We start from the raw sequence: 19,434 nt of genomic DNA on the forward strand, positions 1-19,434 counted from the left end.
CCCATTTTAGCATTTTTAAATCTCCACAGTTGTGATTCTATCCATCCTTAATATCACACTGTCTGTGCAAGGTCCACCTTTCATCTCCCCTGCAGAGCAGCTGTGAAAACACAAGAACTGAAATTTTAGCCCCAGTTCAACAGAGCACTCATACACATTTCAGGTGCTGGTGAAGAGGCTGATTTACTTAAATGCTCTGCTGAGTTAGAGACCTGTGACCTTATATCATCTGCAACTTTAAATTGAGCTAATGTCAGTTATAGATATACGCACTGACATAAACCACTGGCTTTTTCACTCCAGGAACTGAAGGGAAAAAGGAAAATGCTGGTCAGAGTCTGGAAGCTTTGCATATTCATACTTCTCACAGTTGTTAAGTGTTTGAAAATTCAGGTAATGAGCATACAATACTCAGGCTGCCTTTGTATTGCTTGGGGGTTTGCCTTTCTAGTAATATCTCTACAGAAACCCTTCTATCAAGACAGGGTTTTTTTGCCCTCAAATTGAATTAGCACTTGTACATTGAAGTTTTCAACATCACCCATAAGATTTTTCAACTTGTCAAAAGAATCTGCATGGTCTCTAACCATGAATAAAAATGATTTCAGATATCATCTTTATTTCAAGTTTTATTTCCTGGGATTAATCTAATTGATTGTGCTGGTGGCTTGTCAAACAGCTGCTGAAATAAACAGGCTACTTGTCTTTCTATGTAAACATATGGGTACCTGGTTTAATTAAAGTTGATACCAATGTTGAGGGGAAAAACATCCAACAATAACAAAAAAAATCCCATTTTCCAAACTGACACCATACACCTGAAATTGAAAGAACTCTCCTAATTTTCCTCCTGCTGATTTTAATAAATATTTTCTCATATAGACAAAAAAATTAAGTCGAGTAGACCATATATAACCTCATTTTTTAAATATATAGCCAGATGCTCACACAAGGTATGCATGGTTTTCTCCTCTATAAATAGGAATAACCCCATAAACCTTTACTTCAACATAATTCTCACTTTTTGCTTAGAAGACCTAACCTTGTTTTGCATCTATTATTACTGTTATTATGTTATTATATCTGTTATTATGGCTTCATAACAGACCAGGATCTACACCAGAGACTGGAGGTAAAGTTCAGTGAAATGCAAATAGTTCTGGGCAGCTCCCAGCTGCAAATGTTCACATTTCTACTTTCCCCAGGTACCTCTAGTGAAGAAAATAGCATTGCTAATAGAAAATAAAAAGAATAAATAGTTCCAAGTAATGCTTCATAAACTCTTTGTAAAAAATTATTTAGTTGCTTTTAGATCCTTAGGCATCTTGATTTCCTTATCTATTCTCATACACATAAACAAAAATTATGGGCTGGCATGGAGATAATATAAGTGTAAGTAGGTGGAGCCTCTAACACCAGGGTGGAATTGGGCAAAAATAATTGCTTCTGTAATAGGATGCTGGCAAATACATACAGGATCAGTTATTAATAGCCTTTTTATGCATAGATAAGCACCACTCTAAGCAGCATGCATGTGCACAAATGAAATATTAATAAGCAGCACACAGTTGTGTCCAAACAGAGGGAAAGCTCCACAGATAAGACTTAGAATCACTAAATTATTTAGGTTGGAAAATACCTTTAGTATCAAGTCCAACCCATAACCCAGCACTGCCAGGTGCATCACTAAAACATGTCCCGAAGTGTCACATTTACACATCTTTTAAGCACCTCCAGAGATGGTGACTCCACCACTACCCTGGCCAGCCTGTTCCAATGCCTGACAACACTTTTGGAGAAGAAATTTTTCCTAATATCCAGCATAAACCTCCCCTGGTGCAACCTGAAGCCATTTTCTCTGGTCCAGGCACTAGTTACCTGGGAGAAGAGACTGACCCCTATTCAGCCACAACCTTCTTTCAGGGAGTGTAGGGAGTGATAAGGTCTCCCCTGAGCCTCCTTTTCTCCAAATCTATCACTAAACAGCTAAAAATTTCAAAAAGACAGCAAAGACTTCAGAAGAGGCACAACCAAGCTATGGCTGCTCAAAGTTATTCATTTAATGGCAAAAGTAAGCTATTCCCATTTTCTCAGATCAGTGTATAATTTGGGGAGCTGTCTATCTTGGGATAGCCTATTTTTACCCTTAACGAAGGAGCATAAAAATTCTAATCAGTTTTCAAATCTCAGGAGTCCAAAGAGAATTTGCATATCTGCATAAAGAAGGACCTGGTACAGAAGAATAAAACAGGAATCTTTTGGATTACACAAACTCAGGTGGGATGTTGCTGTGGTCAGTTCCCCAACAGGATTTAGCACAGTTGGTAAGACCTACCTTCTTTCAACCCCTCCTCTGGAATGATGCCAGCTGTAATTATACATTATAATGAGCAAGAATCTTGAATTCACAGTAGAGCAGTGAAGTTGTTTCTTCTCACCTTCAGTAATGTATTTCTGCCCTCCTTCTTCATCTTTGCTGTGTTGTTTTGTAGTTTATGTCAAACAAGTCTCATTCTTCTCATTACAGACAAAAATCTCTGCTTGTTGAAGTGCTGAGAGAGCTAATTCTTGCTGTTCTCACTTGTTACAGAAAACCTCCTGCCAAAGGAACCGTTTGGCTTAAAATATTGTAAACAACCTCTCCTCCTTTTCCCACCACCACAGCTTGCTTTTAAGAAGTCTGTTTTCATAAACAGCACGTCTTGTCTGCTCAAAACAGCATAACTGGGAGTTGCCATATCAAATACATTTCTAGAAGATGGCAGCAAAGGAATACCTTGACAGACTAATGATGACCTCCTGCAAGTCAGGCACTTAAAAGGCTCATTTCCCTGGTTAGCAGATTAAAAAGTAATGGCTGAGTAGCACTGCTTCCACTCACTTGTCAAGGGTAATACCTGCCCTGTGGGCTACTGTGGAAATAACACCCAAACTCACCATGGAGGTGGCTACCAAAAAAGCCAGTCTGACTGGGGGGTATGAAAAACACACATTAATGCCAGCTTCCAGCAGACTGCAGAAAAGACCAAAAAACACAGACCTGCTTTTTCCATCACACACTTTGCCTTGGTAATGTCCATGGATTTCTACAGCATTTCTTCCAGGTTAAAAGCAGGGTGGGAAGGATGAGCTCTGTTAAGGAGAAAAGCTGTCTTTGTATCTGTCTGGGTGTTGCGCCTGGTGCCTAAGTGCTAGTCTCTTAAAGTACAAATGCACACAAGCACAAAAGAGATGAAGAAAACTAACTGCAGTTGTTATTTAAGCAGGCCTGTGTAATTCCTGAAGCAAGTAGAAGGGGCAGAAAATGCCTCACACCCACAACTTCAAAATTCACTGGACTTTGTCAGTGATCTTGCACTTAGATTACCACCACTCAGCCCAAGCATTTGAACTGGAGGTAAAAATTAAGTTCACTCTTTGAATTTGATTTATTCTTGCAGACTTCAAAACTGAGCAGAAAGCCTTGGTAGAAAAGGTGAGAAGTGAAATCTTGATTCTGTTCAAGTTAATAGAGAAGGTACTCTGAACAACTGAAGTTTATCCTGGATTTAGTGTCCAAATTCCAAGTTCTGACCTCATGGGAGTCCCATGACCACTTCTGAAAGTATCAGAGACCAACACACTTCTGCTAAAATAACTTCTGCATCTGAGTGCAGGGATTGCTCACATTGCCCACACATAACAGCAGGTGCTGGGTGATGTTGAGTGAATTAATTAAATTTTCCCTTGGACAAAACATGCACTAAAGCCCACTGAGCTCCTCCAGGTAGGAGTGAGCAAAGCCATATACAAGGAGGTGGGGCTGTTCCCCAGAGATCAGGATTAGTGTTTGAAAATGGGGGAGCAGGAGGAATTGCTCTAAAAAGCAAATTGTTTTTCCACATAAGCAGGAAAAAAAAAAACACACCCAAAACAACAGAATAAACAGCAAACGTAAACCAACTGGAATGATGCTAAATGAAGTTATGATTAGCCAGCACTGGGCTTGGTATGTAGGACACTTGCAATACCATCAGCTTCCAGACAGGCATTTTTCATTAGGCTTTGTGCTGTTTACTAATAAGAGGGAAGTTTTTGCCACCTTTGAGTGAGATACCTGGGTATCACAGAATCATGGAACGGTTTGAGTTAGAAGGCAACCTTGGAGATCATCTGGCTCCAACCCCCCTGCCATGGGCAGGGATGTGCATGGCAGGATGTGTCCTAGAGGCTGTTCATTTCTGTTCTCCACCCCTGCCCACCCACTAGAGGGTTTTGAGAAGTTCCCACCTTTGCTTTCTATTTTACCTGCTGTGTTACCCTCCATCCCCTGAAGTTGCACTGGGTTACTATTTATTCATCACTTTGCTTTATTAACACGCAGTTCAGGTTTTCACCTACGATGGATGTTTTGCAACCATGAAATAAGGATCTAAAAATTCAAAAGACACAAGAGTGTAAAGAACCTTTTAGACACCTTCTGCTTTCTCAAGAAGCCTCAGCAGATAGAGCAGTTCAGCAGTGCAGAGCTGTTACCTGTGACCTAAAATAGCTTCTAACGCAGCAAATTATTTTAGATATCAACATTGTTATGCTGGAATAAATGCAGAGCTCTTTCTACATTTTTGTCATGTTCTGATAAAAATCCCAGTTCTGACAGGACATCTTGACTAAAGAGTCCACATGAAATATGTTGGTAATTATTTATACACCTCTTCAAAGGCTCAGTGCTGCTACTTTTACTTCTTGCTTCTCTTACCTACCCAGGCCCTAAAGCTGTTTTTCAATCACTGAACTGAAACCCCTTAGAGTAACAAGTTTATAATAGAGGTTCATAAACCTGGCAGTGATTAACAGCACAGGTTAATCAAATGGGTGTAGAACAGGCTTTTCCTCCTTTTTTCTTTAAAGGAAACTGGCCCCAAGTGTTTTTCCCATTTTTCCTATGTGGAAATAAATTCGCAATTAACTTTTATTTATTGGTGTCGTAGTGCCCTCCAAAGACCCCAGCCAGAAGCCAGCACTTGTTGTGCTTCTCAGCACATAAATGTGCACCAGAGGACAGCAGTCACCCTGAAGAGCTGAGAGCTCAGGACCATCCCTCAGATGAGCTCCAGAGGCCAGGGATGGACCCTGCCAAGACCCACTCCTGCATGGGAAAGAGCAGGCAGCCTCATGCTTGTGTCACCCCCGTGACTTAAGCTGCTTGATGATTTAAAGTAATTAAGAGAAGCTGTCCTCCACCAGCATAAGAAGTTGGTCAGCTTCTAATAAAAATCAAAACTATCAAGTCCACCTACTGCCAAATCTCCTGTGTTCAATTCACTCCAAGACCAACAGGATGCCCCACACCCAGGGAATTATTATCTGATTTCAGCTGTTTGCAATTGGACTCACACTGAACATGGCAGAGTAACAACAGGAAAAATGAGTTTGTGGTGGTTACCAGGCTGGATGGGTCTAGGAAGTCTGAATTTCCCAAACCTTAGAGCCAGTAAGAAACTCCAAACAGAAAACAGCTATCAGCAGCTGGTTTCTAAATCCTAAACCCATTGTTTATCAGTCAGTAGACATAGCATTTTTGTTTAGGATTTTCTGGAGCATGATCTTGAAATAAATGGGATTAAAATATTTATTCAATTCCAATTGAGAAAAAAAAAAAAAAAAAGTAAATTCCTGGACTGCACTAGCTAAGTGCAAAGACAAAAAACCCTTTTGAATTAGCACTGAAATATATATTTGCTTCACCTCACTAAGTCAGAGGGATTTTTTCCTTGTGTTAATTGCTTCTAAAAATTGTAGACTCCAACCACCCAGAGTCTGGGTGTGTGACAGACTGAGCCTGAACACCCAACACCTCCTCCCAGGGCTCCCCCTCTCCAGACTTCATTCACTACCAGCTGAGGAGTTTATGATAACAGAACCACCACAATGATCCAGAGCAAACTCATCCTCCTGCTTGACAGCTCTGCCTCCTCCTGAGGTCCTGGCAGCTCACAGGAGCAGCAAGCACCCCTCATCCCCTGCCTGTGTATGTGGCCTGTTGTAGCCTCTCCCTTCTCTCCAGCTGTCAGTGCTCAGGACTGGAGCATCCAGGCGCTGCTATGGGGGCTACATCAACCTGTGCAAGTAATGACTGCCATGGGGTCACTCTGCTCCTTTACCCTCATCCGGATGTATTTTTTTAATGCTTAGATTTATTTTTTTCTTGGTTAGATTTTCATGTTTCTATAGCCCTCCTCTATTTCACTTTGTTCTGGTGATGAGCATGTCAGTGACATGAGGTAGAAGATAGCATCAGTCCCCAGTTCTTGGGTGTGCTTATTCCATACCTTGGACCAGTCCTGAAGGAAGATTTTCCTTTCACAAAAAGTTTTAATCCCCATCCCTTAGAGCATTAACACTCACCACACCAGAGGAACAAAAGCCTTCATCCTGAAGAAGCAGTGGTTTACTTTTTACCCTCTCACACAGAGTACTCTCTGTCTCTACTGCTTTCCCTATGAAACACAGACCATTCCAAATAACAAGAGTCACCCTCAGAAGGCATCTGCTTCCTTCTCACATCCTGCACTGCCATCACCTGTGATCTCACCATCCTCTACCTGCTTTAAAATGCTGTTCTCACTTTTCATCACAGATCATAGCAGTCAAGCATGGATTAAAAAAAATTTTTAAATCAACTTATTTGCACATAAACTATTGGTAGACTTCAAGAAAGTTCTGAACAGCAAAATTTTAGCAATCCAAAAGACACAAAGTTGCTTCTCTTTCAAATAATGGCTCAATTTCTCATTTATGGCCTGTGCAAAACTGTTGGTGGTGATTTACCTAAAAGGGGATATTTCCTCTTCCTTGCTCCTACTTAGACAAACTGACAAAGAGGGGGGGGGAAAGGAGTTGGCAAGGACATCAAAAAACCTGAAATAATTTTTTTGTTAAGTTATAGCTGGGAGTAGGTTTCTTTACTATTGGAAAGGTTTTAAAAAATTATATAACAGCCCTTACCTGAGCTATGCTATAACCTGAAATCATAATATTCTGATGGGTGCCAGTAAAGGATTTAAGGTCCAATTCATACATATATTTACTAACAAACTAGGGAATGCTAACTTACATAGGAATTTCTGCTTGCATAACATAGAGAGATGATGATTTCCAGAGGTAACTGTGTGCACACACTAAAGGACTGAGTTTTTGTAGTCTCTGGTTCATTGGCAATTTCTTTCATGGGAAAAATAAACAAAAAATAACAAGCAAACATCCCTTCCAAAATAAGACTGCAAATTCCACTTAGCAGTTCCTTAGCTTTAGTACTATTAGCACAGCTTGTCTCTCCTCTAGGTTCAGCTCAAACTCTGATTTGATAGCTGGTCTTTGACTTGGCAGGAGCCTTGCCCACCAAAAATGTACCAGTCCTGCTTTCCTCTTTCATTTCCTTTTGCTCTGCAGAGGCCAGTGGGACCCTAAATCCCCAGGTTCAAGGAAAACCAGCAACTGTTCATATAGAGATCTGTTGTTTGCTATCATTTTACAGGGCACAGCTCAATTTATGAAAATAAATTTAAAAAAAATGTTGATTGTTGCAATGAAGTCTTACCTTAAAGCAGATAAGGCAACATGACACAAACTCAAACAGTGAATTGCAGCCTGTTTTGAAGCCAAATGGAACACTGGACTGCCTCTTTAAAACAGATAGTCTTGCCAAAGAGCAGCACATCTCAGCTCTCAGAAGAAAGCTACCCAGCTATTCCCAGGCCTGGCTGAATTTTTAAAGAACACTGAAATGTTTGGAGTGCTCACACATGTATTAATGCTGCAAAGATGCTTCCAATTCACTCTGTTTTTTTCTGACTTAAAATGGAATAAATAAAAGCAAAAGCCAGTCATGTACCTTTGCTGAATTAATGTTTCTTCCCTCCCCCTTTAACCAGCCTGGCTTCTTTATATATGGATAGTGGGCTTGGTTAGGGTCAAGGTTGTCACCACCTCAGTGCATGTGTAAAATCACTGTCAAAATGTTACCAAAAAGATATATTGTGCAGGTACAGAAGAAAGTCTGCTATCCCTTGCAACATCATCCATTTTTATTATGCCACATTATAAATTACATTTTTCATCGTGTATCTTAGGCATGGAAAATAAATGCACTAACCCTCTAAAAATAAGATTCCTCACTAAAACCCTCTATAGAAGATACCAGTCCAGAGCACACATTTACAGCTACATCATAAATCTTTGGTAAAAATGGGATTTATAAAAGCTGTGCTGACACAGCTTATCTACAAGATTCTGAAAACGACAGCCATGTGCAGAGAGCTCACCCAGCTAAAGCACAGCTGTATGAATATTGAACATCAAACCCCACACAAGCCCTCTGACCTCTGCAGCAGCTCCCAAACCACCCCTGCCTGCCTCCCTTCCCAAGCCAGGCTCCCACCCACAGCTGGAGCACAACTGGGAATCAAACAGAGCAAAACTCTTTCCATCACTTCCTTTCCCTCAGTTACCTGCAGGAAGATGTTCTTTCTACCCACCTGTCCTGGTTTTTCTCACCATCACCTTTTAGTATCTAAAGCAGCTGGGCCTTGCTAATTGATGAACTTCAGTAGCTTTGACCTGCAGGCGTGTAACCCTTCCCTGTCAGCTTCCTGAACTTTTCTGGTCCTCTGGTCCATTTTTAATTATTCTGAGCAAAAACCTTCTTTAACACTTGACACAAACCCTGCAAAATACTGGGACATGCCATGGAACATCCTCCTGGGGACAAGGAAGGGCACCAGGGGTTAGAGAGATGTGAAGTGAGAACTCAACCCCGTTTCATTCCAAGATACACCTCTTGCACCATCCCTGCAGTAGGTGAGTCCCAACACTCTGCTGGGCACCTGAAGGAGGATTCGCTTCTGGCTCTGGTTGATGAGAGGAATTTTCCTAACTCCCTAGAAACAGGCAGTAGGGCCAGGCACCCAGAAGATGCCAATACCTGGACACCCAGCACAACCCTCTGGAAGCACTTCCAGGAGTCACCCTTCCCAGAGCAAACCTTCAGGGCTCCCCAGGGGCACGGGAACACAGATGAGCTCTGGCTGTCGCTGGCCCCTGTGGCCCTAAAGTATCACCAGGACCACGGAGGGAGAAACTGGAGGGCCGGAGGAATCCTGGTCCTGAACTCACCTCTCCAGGGCTTGAACTGCCTCCACCTCCCAGGAAAGCAAGCAAAAAAAAAACCTCACAAGCAAAGCAAAGCAAAACGAAACCAAAACAAACTCCCATAAAAGCTCCAAACCTTCCACTCACTACCACAAACTACATTTAATTTTCTGACTGCCCCAGCTGTGTTTATATGGATGGGAGGGGGCGGCGCATCCCATTCCATCCCATCCCATCCTGTCCCACCCTCCCCTCCCGCCCATGCCCTGGAAAGCCCCCGGGACCCGCCCCACTCCGAGCAGGGCACTCCCGAGTGCATCCCCCTCACTAAAAGCCATCGCACAGCTGTCAGCACTTACGGCAGACAGCTTCAAATGGTTGTAAAAGCTTCTTCAGACCCAACCTCCTCGTCCAGAAATATGCACGGACATTAATAAAAATTATATCAAGCAAAAAAAAAGGGGAAACTCTACCCTTAATAAAAAAACCAAATTATCCACAAAAAACTAAAACAACAACAAAAACCAAAACTAAAAAAACAAAACAAAAACCAAAAAACCCCCCAAAAAAACCCCAAAACTAACAAAAAAAACCCCAACACCACAAAAAGCCAAAACCCTCCCCATCATTTTGGCCTACTTTGGGCTAGAGTGTCTGAAGCCAGCAGGAGCATTTTCAAAGGCAGGCAGCGTTAGGAAGTGTTTCCTCCTCTCATGGGTGTGCAGCAACAAATTCACTTACCCAAGGAAATATGCTGGCCTAAACAAGGAAAGCAAAATGCATTTTAGTCTGTAAGTTCAGAATGTCATGGCACCTACCAGGCAACAGAACTGCTGAGGGATTAACAAGTAAAAATATTACTTGATTCTACATTTTCTATATATTCACAACACTAGACACAGAGTCACACACATGCAGCTTGATGATTTGAAGGGTTTCAAATGACAGCATCTGAGGGGTGTCCCAGGTCTCCCCCATCAAAACAAACACTAAAGCAGTTAAACATGAATTTAGTTCACTCCAATTCTGCAAAATATTTAGAATAGAATGTGTGGATAGAAGCTCTTGTGAGTAAATGCTTCTACAGAACTTTGTGTTACATACTATGGACTGAGTTGTCTGCATTTTAAACTCTGCTTTGGATTGGCTATACAAACATCTGTCAATTATTAATTTCCTGCTTTTTTTTTTTTTCTGGGCATAATTTTTTTTTCTTTCTTCAGTTTTTCTTTACCTTCACAGTACCATTTTCTGAGCTGTCTCCTTTCCTGCGTGTCTGTGTGTTTGCAGTTCTTAACACAGAACCATTTAATAAGCTTTGATGTTCCTGGCAAAACTCCCATTGATCGTCTTGATTGCCTTTGTAAGAGATTTCACTGGAATTCGATGGCTGTCTCAGGACTGGGGGAGACACGTGATAACACACTCCCAACCCGCTGCTTCCAGCAGGAAGCCTTGATGCCAGCTGCAGATGCATTTCACAACTTGATTTCACTTTATCAACAGTCTTCAAAATGTACAATACTTCCTTTATAAAAAGGGATAGGGAGCACAGATGGATGCCTGTCCATGCTCTCTGAGGGAAGGGAAGGGGAAGGGGACGGGAAGGGGAAGGGCTTTGGTGTGTGCCCAGAGGTTGTACAAAAGGTGGAAATCATTTCTGCTGAATTTTAACCAATATAAAATGAAGAGGATTTGTGATTAGCTTTGAATAAAGCTTGGCCAAGTGAGTGTGCCCACATGTAAGGTGGACACCCCTCAACATTATCATTGCTGTTATGCACAGATTTATCCACCTGGAATTAAAGCCTGGTTTTCAAGGACTAGGTCTGAGCTCAGTGTGCCTGGCCTTGCAGGGACAGATGTTCCAGCACACATCTGATATTTCCATCCTGATAGATGCTGGTCCTAGTGGGGCTTCCCCATCAGTCAGGTTCCAGTTCCACCATGCTCTGTGCGTGTGAATATTGAATCAAAGGGAGAAAACAGAATAATTCCCAGACATTTTCCACCACACATTCATGGATGAGTCCATGCCAGACCTCCCAAAACTACAGAGACTGTGAAAGCACAGTCCATGGCATGGCACACACCAAATACCACAGGCCACATGACCCTGTCTCCCCAGAGAAGTATTTTAACACACTATTTAATGGCTCAGAGGTACAGCACCAACCCAGTTACACAGCTGTGCCTGCTCAGAAACGCAGGCTTTCATCACCTTTTCCAATGTGTATCAACTGTCACAGTTGTTTCTTTCTGGCTGCAAGGAGAAGGCTGCCTGGTGAATCCTGGGGACCTGTAAAGAGATCAGCCAACACCTTGCATGGCAGAAGGGGGAGAAAAGCAAATCGTATTTTTCTTGAAAACACTGAAGAAGTAGATGGAAGACACTGAAAATTTACAAAGGCTAAGAGCTCTGAGCTGAGGACGTGCCATGAGAACGTGATCAAATTAAAACCACAACATTTTCCCTAAGTTAGAGCAAGCCCTGGAAGATATCTGAAATGCAAGCACCATCTTTCGCTGCACCGAGTGCCTGGCACCAGCCTCCAGGCACCAGGCTGAACACACACATCCTCACTGCTCCAGTTAAATGGCATACAGAGGGAGGAATTTCATGCTTAATTAGGGAATGTGTTTGGAATATGATTTGTGATAATACATCCATAACAAGGGGAATTAATGAAAATAATTAATGAAGGCTAATCTAAGATACCAGGGTTTTGTCTAAATCAGCAAGAGTTGAGTCCCAAGGACATTCACAGTGTGATTTATAGGATTTTTTTAATGATCCATGAGGTCTTAATGTTTTCAATACAAGTAGGAATTGGGGATGGGATTAGGGAGAGCTCCCACCTGTGAGACTATTTGTAAGGTGGGATCCTGTGTTCCTGTGAGAGTTAGATCTGAATTTATCTGCTTTGTATTATCCAGTGTTTCTTTTCCTTTAGAAGCCACTTTATGTCTGAATTTCCCTCTTTCCAATTTTATCTTGATCTGTAAGGAAGAGCAGTGAAGTCCACTGTATATCCAGCTGCTCTGATTTTACAGTGTTTGGACAGCAGGTGTATCTCAAAAAGAAAAACCCCAAACAATCAGAAAAAAATCCAAACAATCAGAAATACAAGGCAAAATCACAGCCTTGCAGGACACTCATGGCCCTTGAGGTACAAAGCATACAATGGAAACTTGAATTAGAATGAATGCATCAAAAATAACTTTTGCACAGCGCCATGGGAAGCCAAGCAGGTGATTGCTGTGTTCATCCAAGCTAGATGGCCCAGGGCAGGAGAGTCACCCTTGCCACTGGTGTTAGCCAAAGCTATGGATGGAAAAGGCCTTTCCTGAGGTCTCCAGGGCTGGCAGAGCCTTGGAAGAGCCTGAGGAGCTGCAGGAGTGTTCTTGGTCTCCCCTGCCACACTGGGCCCACCTCAAACAGCAGCTCCAACAAAGAGAGGGGGTTGGAATCCGTGCCAAAATAAATGCCAAAAAGGCCTGTACAAAGAGGGGCCCTGCCTCCACCTCCACCCTCCCTGCTGGAAAAGCAGTTTTGGGATGGTGTCCTGGGTGCTGTGGGGAATGTGCAGTGTGTGTGAGCAGAGGAGAGGCAGTGCGAGCTGGACAGCTCCTGCTTAGCAGTCTGCTCACATCCTTCTCCCATGAAGAATATTCAGCTTTCTTTGTCTAAAATGTTGAGTGGTTGTGAATAGTAAGGATAGACTATCTGTAATTATTTTTAAATTATTAATGGTTTTGTTAGATCCCTTCACTTCTACATTAGGTTTCTGTTAATGTAAGTTAAATCAAAATGTACTTCGGTTTCCAGGCAGCTCCCCAATGTATTTTTCATTCTTTCATAACATTACTTCAAGTTCTCGATGAGGTGTCTATGATAAAGTTTGCTCCCGAGCCAGCAGGCTTCCAGTGCTAATGAATTCTGCAAAAGGCTCAGCGGGCAGGGCTCTCATCAGCCGGGCTGGGTGGCAATGAGGAGGCCATGGCTGCATGGCCAGGCAGCGTCCCACGCCCAGCTTCCAGGTGTCATATTCCATCCGTGAGAGGGAGCATGGGATCCACGGCGGGATCATCAAATGCGAGGGGAAATTCGTCGGAATAACTGAGTTACTCTCTTGGCACTTTCCATCATGCTTAGGAGCTTTTTACGCCAGGCACTCCTGGTCAGAAAACACCCGCGGAGCGCCTGGCTCAGGGCTCAGACCCTGCAGGCAGGGAGAAGTTCCCGCTTGCCACCCTGCCCCAGAAGATGCTCTCAGATGGGGAAAAGAGAGGGGCAAAATGCGGATTTCTCTTCCCTCCTCGCCCCTCAGCCGGGCTCGGGGGTCCGCACCCCCGCCCGGCCGGCTGGGGACAGGAGCGTGCGGAGTCAAACGCGTGCATTCAACACAAACGCCACGAAAAAAATGCCTGGATAAATTATGCAGAGGGATTTCTGGATTTCTTTCAAGTAATTAAGTTTCGATTTCTTGCATTTATTTTAGTGCCAGGAAGCACGAGGCGCCACGGACGGCAAAACTCTTCATTGATCGTTCCGGGCTCGAAGTTTGACTTCGTGACTTGACTCGGCTCGCGGCGGCGGCGCGGCCGCAGATTTGGGAGCGGGGGAGCAGATTTGGGAGCGGGGGAGCCGGGGCCGGTGCGGGCGGCGGTGCCGGGCCGGAGGCACCGGGGGGCCCGGGGATGCCGAGGCACCGCCGGCGGGGATGCGCGGATGTCCCAGCGGGGCGTCCCGGGCCGGAGCATCTGTCCGCACCCGCGGAGCCTCCGCGGCGGCGGGGTCGGGTCGCTCCCGGGGCCCGGAGCCCCGGGGATGCGTCCCGGAGGCGGCGGGGCCCCGGAGCGGAGCGGGGCACCGGGCGGCAGGGCTGGGACCGGCGCTGCCCTGCCCTCAAAACAAAGGTAGAGTTTGCTCAAAGTGTAGCCCGCATCTTAATGGATTAAAAATTCATAGGGCGCATTAGGTTCGGTAAAATATGAATGCGCGTCTTTAAATTTTAATCGTAAATCAGAACATGGATACATGAGAGGCGACAGTGATTTCTCCCCAGATGTCTGCGTGGGTCAGGGTGTGGGCGTGGGTAACTTGGAGGGGGGGCTCTCCTTTTATTTAGGCAGCCCAGCGGCGCGCAGAGCGGCTGCGGGGCCGCCCCGGTGCCGGGGGGCGGCGGAGCCTCCGCGGCCGCTGCGGCTCCCCCGGCGCCCTCCCGGCTGCGGGCGGGGGCGCGGACGGGCAGCGCGGGGGCTCCACGGAAAAACCCAACACCCAAACAGATAAACAAAAAAAACACCAGGAAAAGGGGGGAACGGGAAGGTGCTGTGCGGTGGAGCCGCGGGCGAGGCGCTGCCGGCAGCGGGCACAGCGGCAGCGCGGGGCCGGAGCCGCGGCGGTCCCTGCAGCGCCGAGAGCACCGCGGGCACCCCCGGGGTCACCCCCGGGCCCGGCACCGAGCAAAGTTGGCCCAGCTCTGCCGCTCCGCGTCCCGGCGGCGGCCGGTGGGAGCGACGATGAGCGCTCGGCGTTTTGGAGATCGGTTGTCAGTTGCTATTAAAATCAAGATTAATTCATATTAACGATATGCGTTCTCAATTCTCCCGTGTGACAGCATACATTAGAACAACTATTGCGAGTAATTAAACTCAGTGCGGGAGGGGTTAAACGTATAGCGGGAGGGGGGGGTTCCTCCTCGCGTTTCTCTCCGCCAAAGTTGAGCTCGGAAAGCCGGGCGGGCACAGCCCCTTCCCCGGCTGGCTCCGCGCACCCGGCAGGCTGGCTGCCCTCGGACCTCCCCGTGCCAACGAGGTATTCTCTTCTTCTTCTTCTTCTTCTTCTTCTTCTTTCCCTTCCTTCTTTTTTTAAAATTTTTTTTCCTTCCTCTTCCCCGGGAAGCTGGAGCTTTCCCGGCTCTCCGCTCCCCTCCCGGCACGCCCGCGCCGGGGCGCGCAGCGCTGCGGCCGCTGCCGGCCGGCGGAGGCGGGGGCGCAGGAGCGGCCGGGGCGCTGCGGGCACCCGGCGCAGGGAGGGGGACAGCGGGACAGCGGCCTCGCCGCCAGCCCCGCCAGCCCTGCCCGCACCCCGCGTGGGCTCGGCCCGCCATCGCCTCAAAACGCGCAAAATGTTGTTATTGATGGCTCTTTCTTGGGCGTTGGAGATGCTCGATGCTTTAGACTAATTAGACAAGCCAAAAGCCTTTTGAAGATTAAGCAAATTGGACAACCCTTGTTAATTAGAACATAATTTAAAGTTTGAAATTATATCACTCATGAAGTAGCCTAATTAGTATGACGATATGTTAATAGCCTACCGAGACACGAAGCGCGGAGGTTTGGCATGAACTCCTTAAAGGCTTGCAAGAAAATCCTCTTTCCTATGTTGTCATTAATAAAAGATTTCTATAGACTTCAGCCTTTCAACGGTGACATACAATTTATAGTACACACAATGCATTAGCCCATAGTGCTGCTCAATTTTTTTACTATTATGAAAACTAATAAATTCGTCAAGCTGAATTAAGCATACAAATCAGATGAGGCATAACAGATTACATATTGAAGCGCCGTGTCTCCCGAGCCTAAATGAAATTTCAATCTAATAATTCCTTCCTGGCCCGGCCATAATTTGTTTAGAGATGTTGTTCTACTTCTTTCCAAGCGCTATTCACACCATAATTAAATGATACTCAAGCTTTTAACTTTGATTTATTTCATTTCTCCGAGCTGGCGACAGTGAGAGCTGATACAATGTAATTTTTTTTTATTTCCCTTAAAATTACCAAGTCTGCTGTTTAGGTGAGAAATTAAACACCTAAGCACTTATTTTAACCTTTCTGCTGCAAAGTGAAATTCATGGAAATAAACCCGACCACCTCCAGGAAAACTGACTTTCCCCGATTTTTTTTTCTCTGTCTTTTCATTTTTTTCTTTTCCTTTTCCTTTTCTTCTTTTCCTATTAGACAGGCGTGGGAAATTGGCGGGATAGCGGTGCGCTTTTGCGGGAGGATCCCTCCGGTTCCCCGCCGGCGGGGGCAGCCCCTGGCCGCCGCTCGGGGCCTTTCCCCGCGCTGTGCCCGCGCATCCCCCGCCCCCGCGGTGCCAGAGCAGCGGCGGGACACTCTGGCTGTAGGTGCGCGCTGAGCCCGGACGGGACTTTCCCCCCCGTTTTTAAAAATTATTTTTTCTTTCCATGGAAGGTGGATTCGAGGCGGTGGGGTCGTCGCTTCCCCCCCTCCTTTCTTTTTCTTTTTTTTTTTCCTTTTTGGCTTTTTCCCTCCCCTTTCCGGGAGGCGACGGGGAGCGGCGCGGCGGTGAGTGCGGGAGCACGCGTGGGCGTGGGAGCGGCGGGGGGCGGGCAGGGAGCGGCGGAGGAGGGGGCCGGGGCCGAGGAGGCAGGCGCGGAGGGCCCTTCCCGAGGAGTTGGGCTGTAGTGACAGGCGAGAGGGGAGGGGAGGGAGGGGAGAGAGTAAAACCCACCGGCGCGGCGGCGCGGAGGGCACTTCGCGAGAGGCGAGGGCCGGCGCCGGAGCGGAGGCGGCGGCGGACAGCGGCGAGCGCCCGGGCGGAGGGCGGGCGGGCGGGCGGCATCCCGCGCATCCCGTGCATCCCGCGCATCCCCGGCTCGCCGGAGCCGCCGCTCCCTCTCGTCCCCAGCGGGGCTCGGGCAGCCGGCTGGGGGACGAGTGGGAATTTTTCTTTTTTTAATTTTTCGGGAGGTGGGGGCGCGGGGCTCCTGCGGCTTTTCCGGGGGGTCCGGGCCCCCGGCCCCGCGCCCCTGCCCTCCTCCGGCGGCCGGCGGCCGGCGGGCCGGGCCGCGGCGGCGGCGAGCACCATGATGATGTCTCTGAGCAGCAGCAAGCAGCCTTTCGGCCTCCCCCACGGCGGCGGCAGCGGCGGCGGCCTCCACGAAACCAAGTACTCGGCCCTGCACACCGCCTCGCCCTGTCCCTCCGCCGGCGCCGCCGCCCCCGCCGCCAGCTCCCCCAGCAGCACCGGCGGCGGCGGCTCCGCCGGACGCGGCTCCGGCTCCGGCCCCGGCGGCAGCGGCGGCTCCGGCTCCAGCTCGGGCTCCGGCCCCGGCGGCAGCGGCGGCGGCGCGGAGGCGATGCGGCGGGCCTGCCTGCCCGCCCCTCCGGTAGGTGCCCGCCGCCCGCCGCCCCGCTTTAAGGGGAGCCCCTCGGCGGCCCCCCGGATCCGCCTGATGATTTTTTCATGGCCGTGCAGCAAATCACCCGGCGCCGCCGGGCGCTCGCCCAACTTATGCATGCGGCGGCTCTTGCCGCTCGTATTAATTTTTATGACCTGGGATGCTGCGTGCGGCTGGTGCGTGTGTCCGTCCGTCCGTCCGCCCGTCCGCCCGCCGCGGCTCCTCTGTGCGAGCGGCTGCGCGCCGCGCCCGCTCCCTCGCCCCGCTAGCTCCCTCTTCTCCTGCGCTCTCCTCCCCCCCACCACCCCACCCCCCCTCCCTTCTCCAGGATTTCTCTTTTAACATGCTGGGAAGGTTTTAGTGGCACGGCGGAGTGCGCGGGGAGGCGAATTCCCTGCTGAGCGTTATGTGTGCCTTCTATTTGCAATTGCAGAGCAATATATTCGGCGGTCTGGACGAGAGCCTGCTGGCCCGCGCCGAAGCCCTGGCAGCGGTGGACATCGTCTCCCCGAGCAAGAGCCACCACCACCACCCGCCGCACCACAGCCCCTTCAAGCCGGACGCCACGTACCACACCATGAACACCATCCCCTGCACCTCGGCCGCCTCCTCCTCCTCCGTGCCCATCTCCCACCCGTCCGCCCTGTCGGGCACGCACCACCACCATCACCACCACCATCACCACCACCACCAGCCGCACCAGGCGCTGGAGGGGGAACTCTTGGAGCACCTGACGCCGGGGCTGGCGCTGGGGGCCATGGCGGCCCCCGACGGCGCCGTGGTCTCCACGCCGGGCCACGCTCCGCACATGGCCGGCATGAACCCCATGCACCCGGCGGCGCTGGGCATGGCCCACGCCCACGGGCTGCCGGCGCACATGGGCTGCATGAGCGACGTGGACGCCGACCCCCGCGACTTGGAGGCCTTCGCCGAGCGCTTCAAGCAGCGCCGCATCAAGCTGGGGGTGACCCAGGCCGACGTGGGCTCGGCGCTGGCCAACCTGAAGATCCCGGGGGTGGGCTCCCTCAGCCAGAGCACCATCTGCCGCTTCGAGTCGCTCACCCTCTCCCACAACAACATGATCGCCCTCAAACCCATCCTGCAGGCGTGGCTGGAGGAGGCCGAGAAGTCCCACCGCGAGAAGCTGGCCAAGCCCGAGCTCTTCAGCGGCGCGGAGAAGAAGCGCAAGCGGACCTCCATCGCCGCCCCCGAGAAGCGCTCGCTGGAGGCCTATTTCGCCCTGCAGCCCCGGCCCTCCTCCGAGAAGATCGCCGCCATCGCCGAGAAGCTGGACCTCAAGAAGAACGTGGTCCGCGTCTGGTTCTGCAACCAGCGCCAGAAGCAGAAGCGCATGAAGTACTCGGCGGGCATCTGAGCCCGGCGGCACCCGCAGCGCCAGCGCCGCCGCCGCCCACAGAAAACCCCACAAACAACCGGAACAACAAAAAGGAAAGGAGGAAAACGACCCCAAACGACCCCAGCCCACCCCGCCGCCCGCCCCGCGCCCAACTTTCGGGGGAAGTTCCCCGCGGAGCCGCGCCCGGACCCGCCCCGGCAAGTACCGCTGGTTTTTATTGCTAACAGACCTCGCCCGGGTGGCAGCGGGGTGGCCACGATGCCATGGCTTTCTCGGGACCCAAACTTGAATCTAGAGTTGAGGCTTCGCACCGCGAGAGACGTCTAAAAATATTTTGATTTAAATAATAATAATAATAATAATGATTAAACAGATGGCAGGTTTTTCTGCATTTACACTGCGTATTATAAATATATAAATATATATATATTTTTACTGTGGTTATTATCCTTTTCCTTCTCTGACGTTATAACGCTTAGGGAAAGAGCTGATCCTGCTGTGTTCACTGGTCTTCAAAAGCTATTATTAGATTACTGCCAAACAACCCCTTGTAAATTATTAATTTATCTCTCTAGCAACTTCATTTTGTGCTCATTCTAATTAATTACACCTCTTTAATCTAAGTCTTGATAAAAGTAAAAAAAAATTGTTAGTGAGAATCAAATATTTTGTGTTGGTAGGATTTATGAACGTGAGCTTTTCTTCTTCTGAATGTCCCTTTTGGCCATTTGTAAATTGTCACCTGAACCTAAGGTATTTCTCTGGCGAGTATTCTTATTCGTACGGCGTC

The 19,434-nt window shown here is 48.3% G+C and overlaps 1 protein-coding gene across 1 annotated transcript; it reads left to right on the forward strand.

Moving 5' to 3' along the window:
* Positions 1-16,972: 16,972 nt before the first annotated feature.
* Positions 16,973-18,662, forward strand: POU4F2 (POU class 4 homeobox 2). The gene is made up of 2 exons (XM_054295792.1): positions 16,973-17,275; positions 17,721-18,662. The coding sequence occupies exons 1-2, from the start codon at positions 16,973-16,975 to the stop codon at positions 18,660-18,662; spliced, it is 1,245 nt and encodes a 414-aa protein (XP_054151767.1).
* The last annotated feature ends 772 nt before the right edge of the window (positions 18,663-19,434 follow it).

The sequence above is a fragment of the Melozone crissalis genome, unplaced genomic scaffold, assembly GCF_028551555.1.
Source record: "Melozone crissalis strain CALT ecotype California unplaced genomic scaffold, PUWL_Pcris_2 ptg000006l_1, whole genome shotgun sequence".
NCBI classification, from domain to species: domain Eukaryota; kingdom Metazoa; phylum Chordata; class Aves; order Passeriformes; family Passerellidae; genus Melozone; species Melozone crissalis.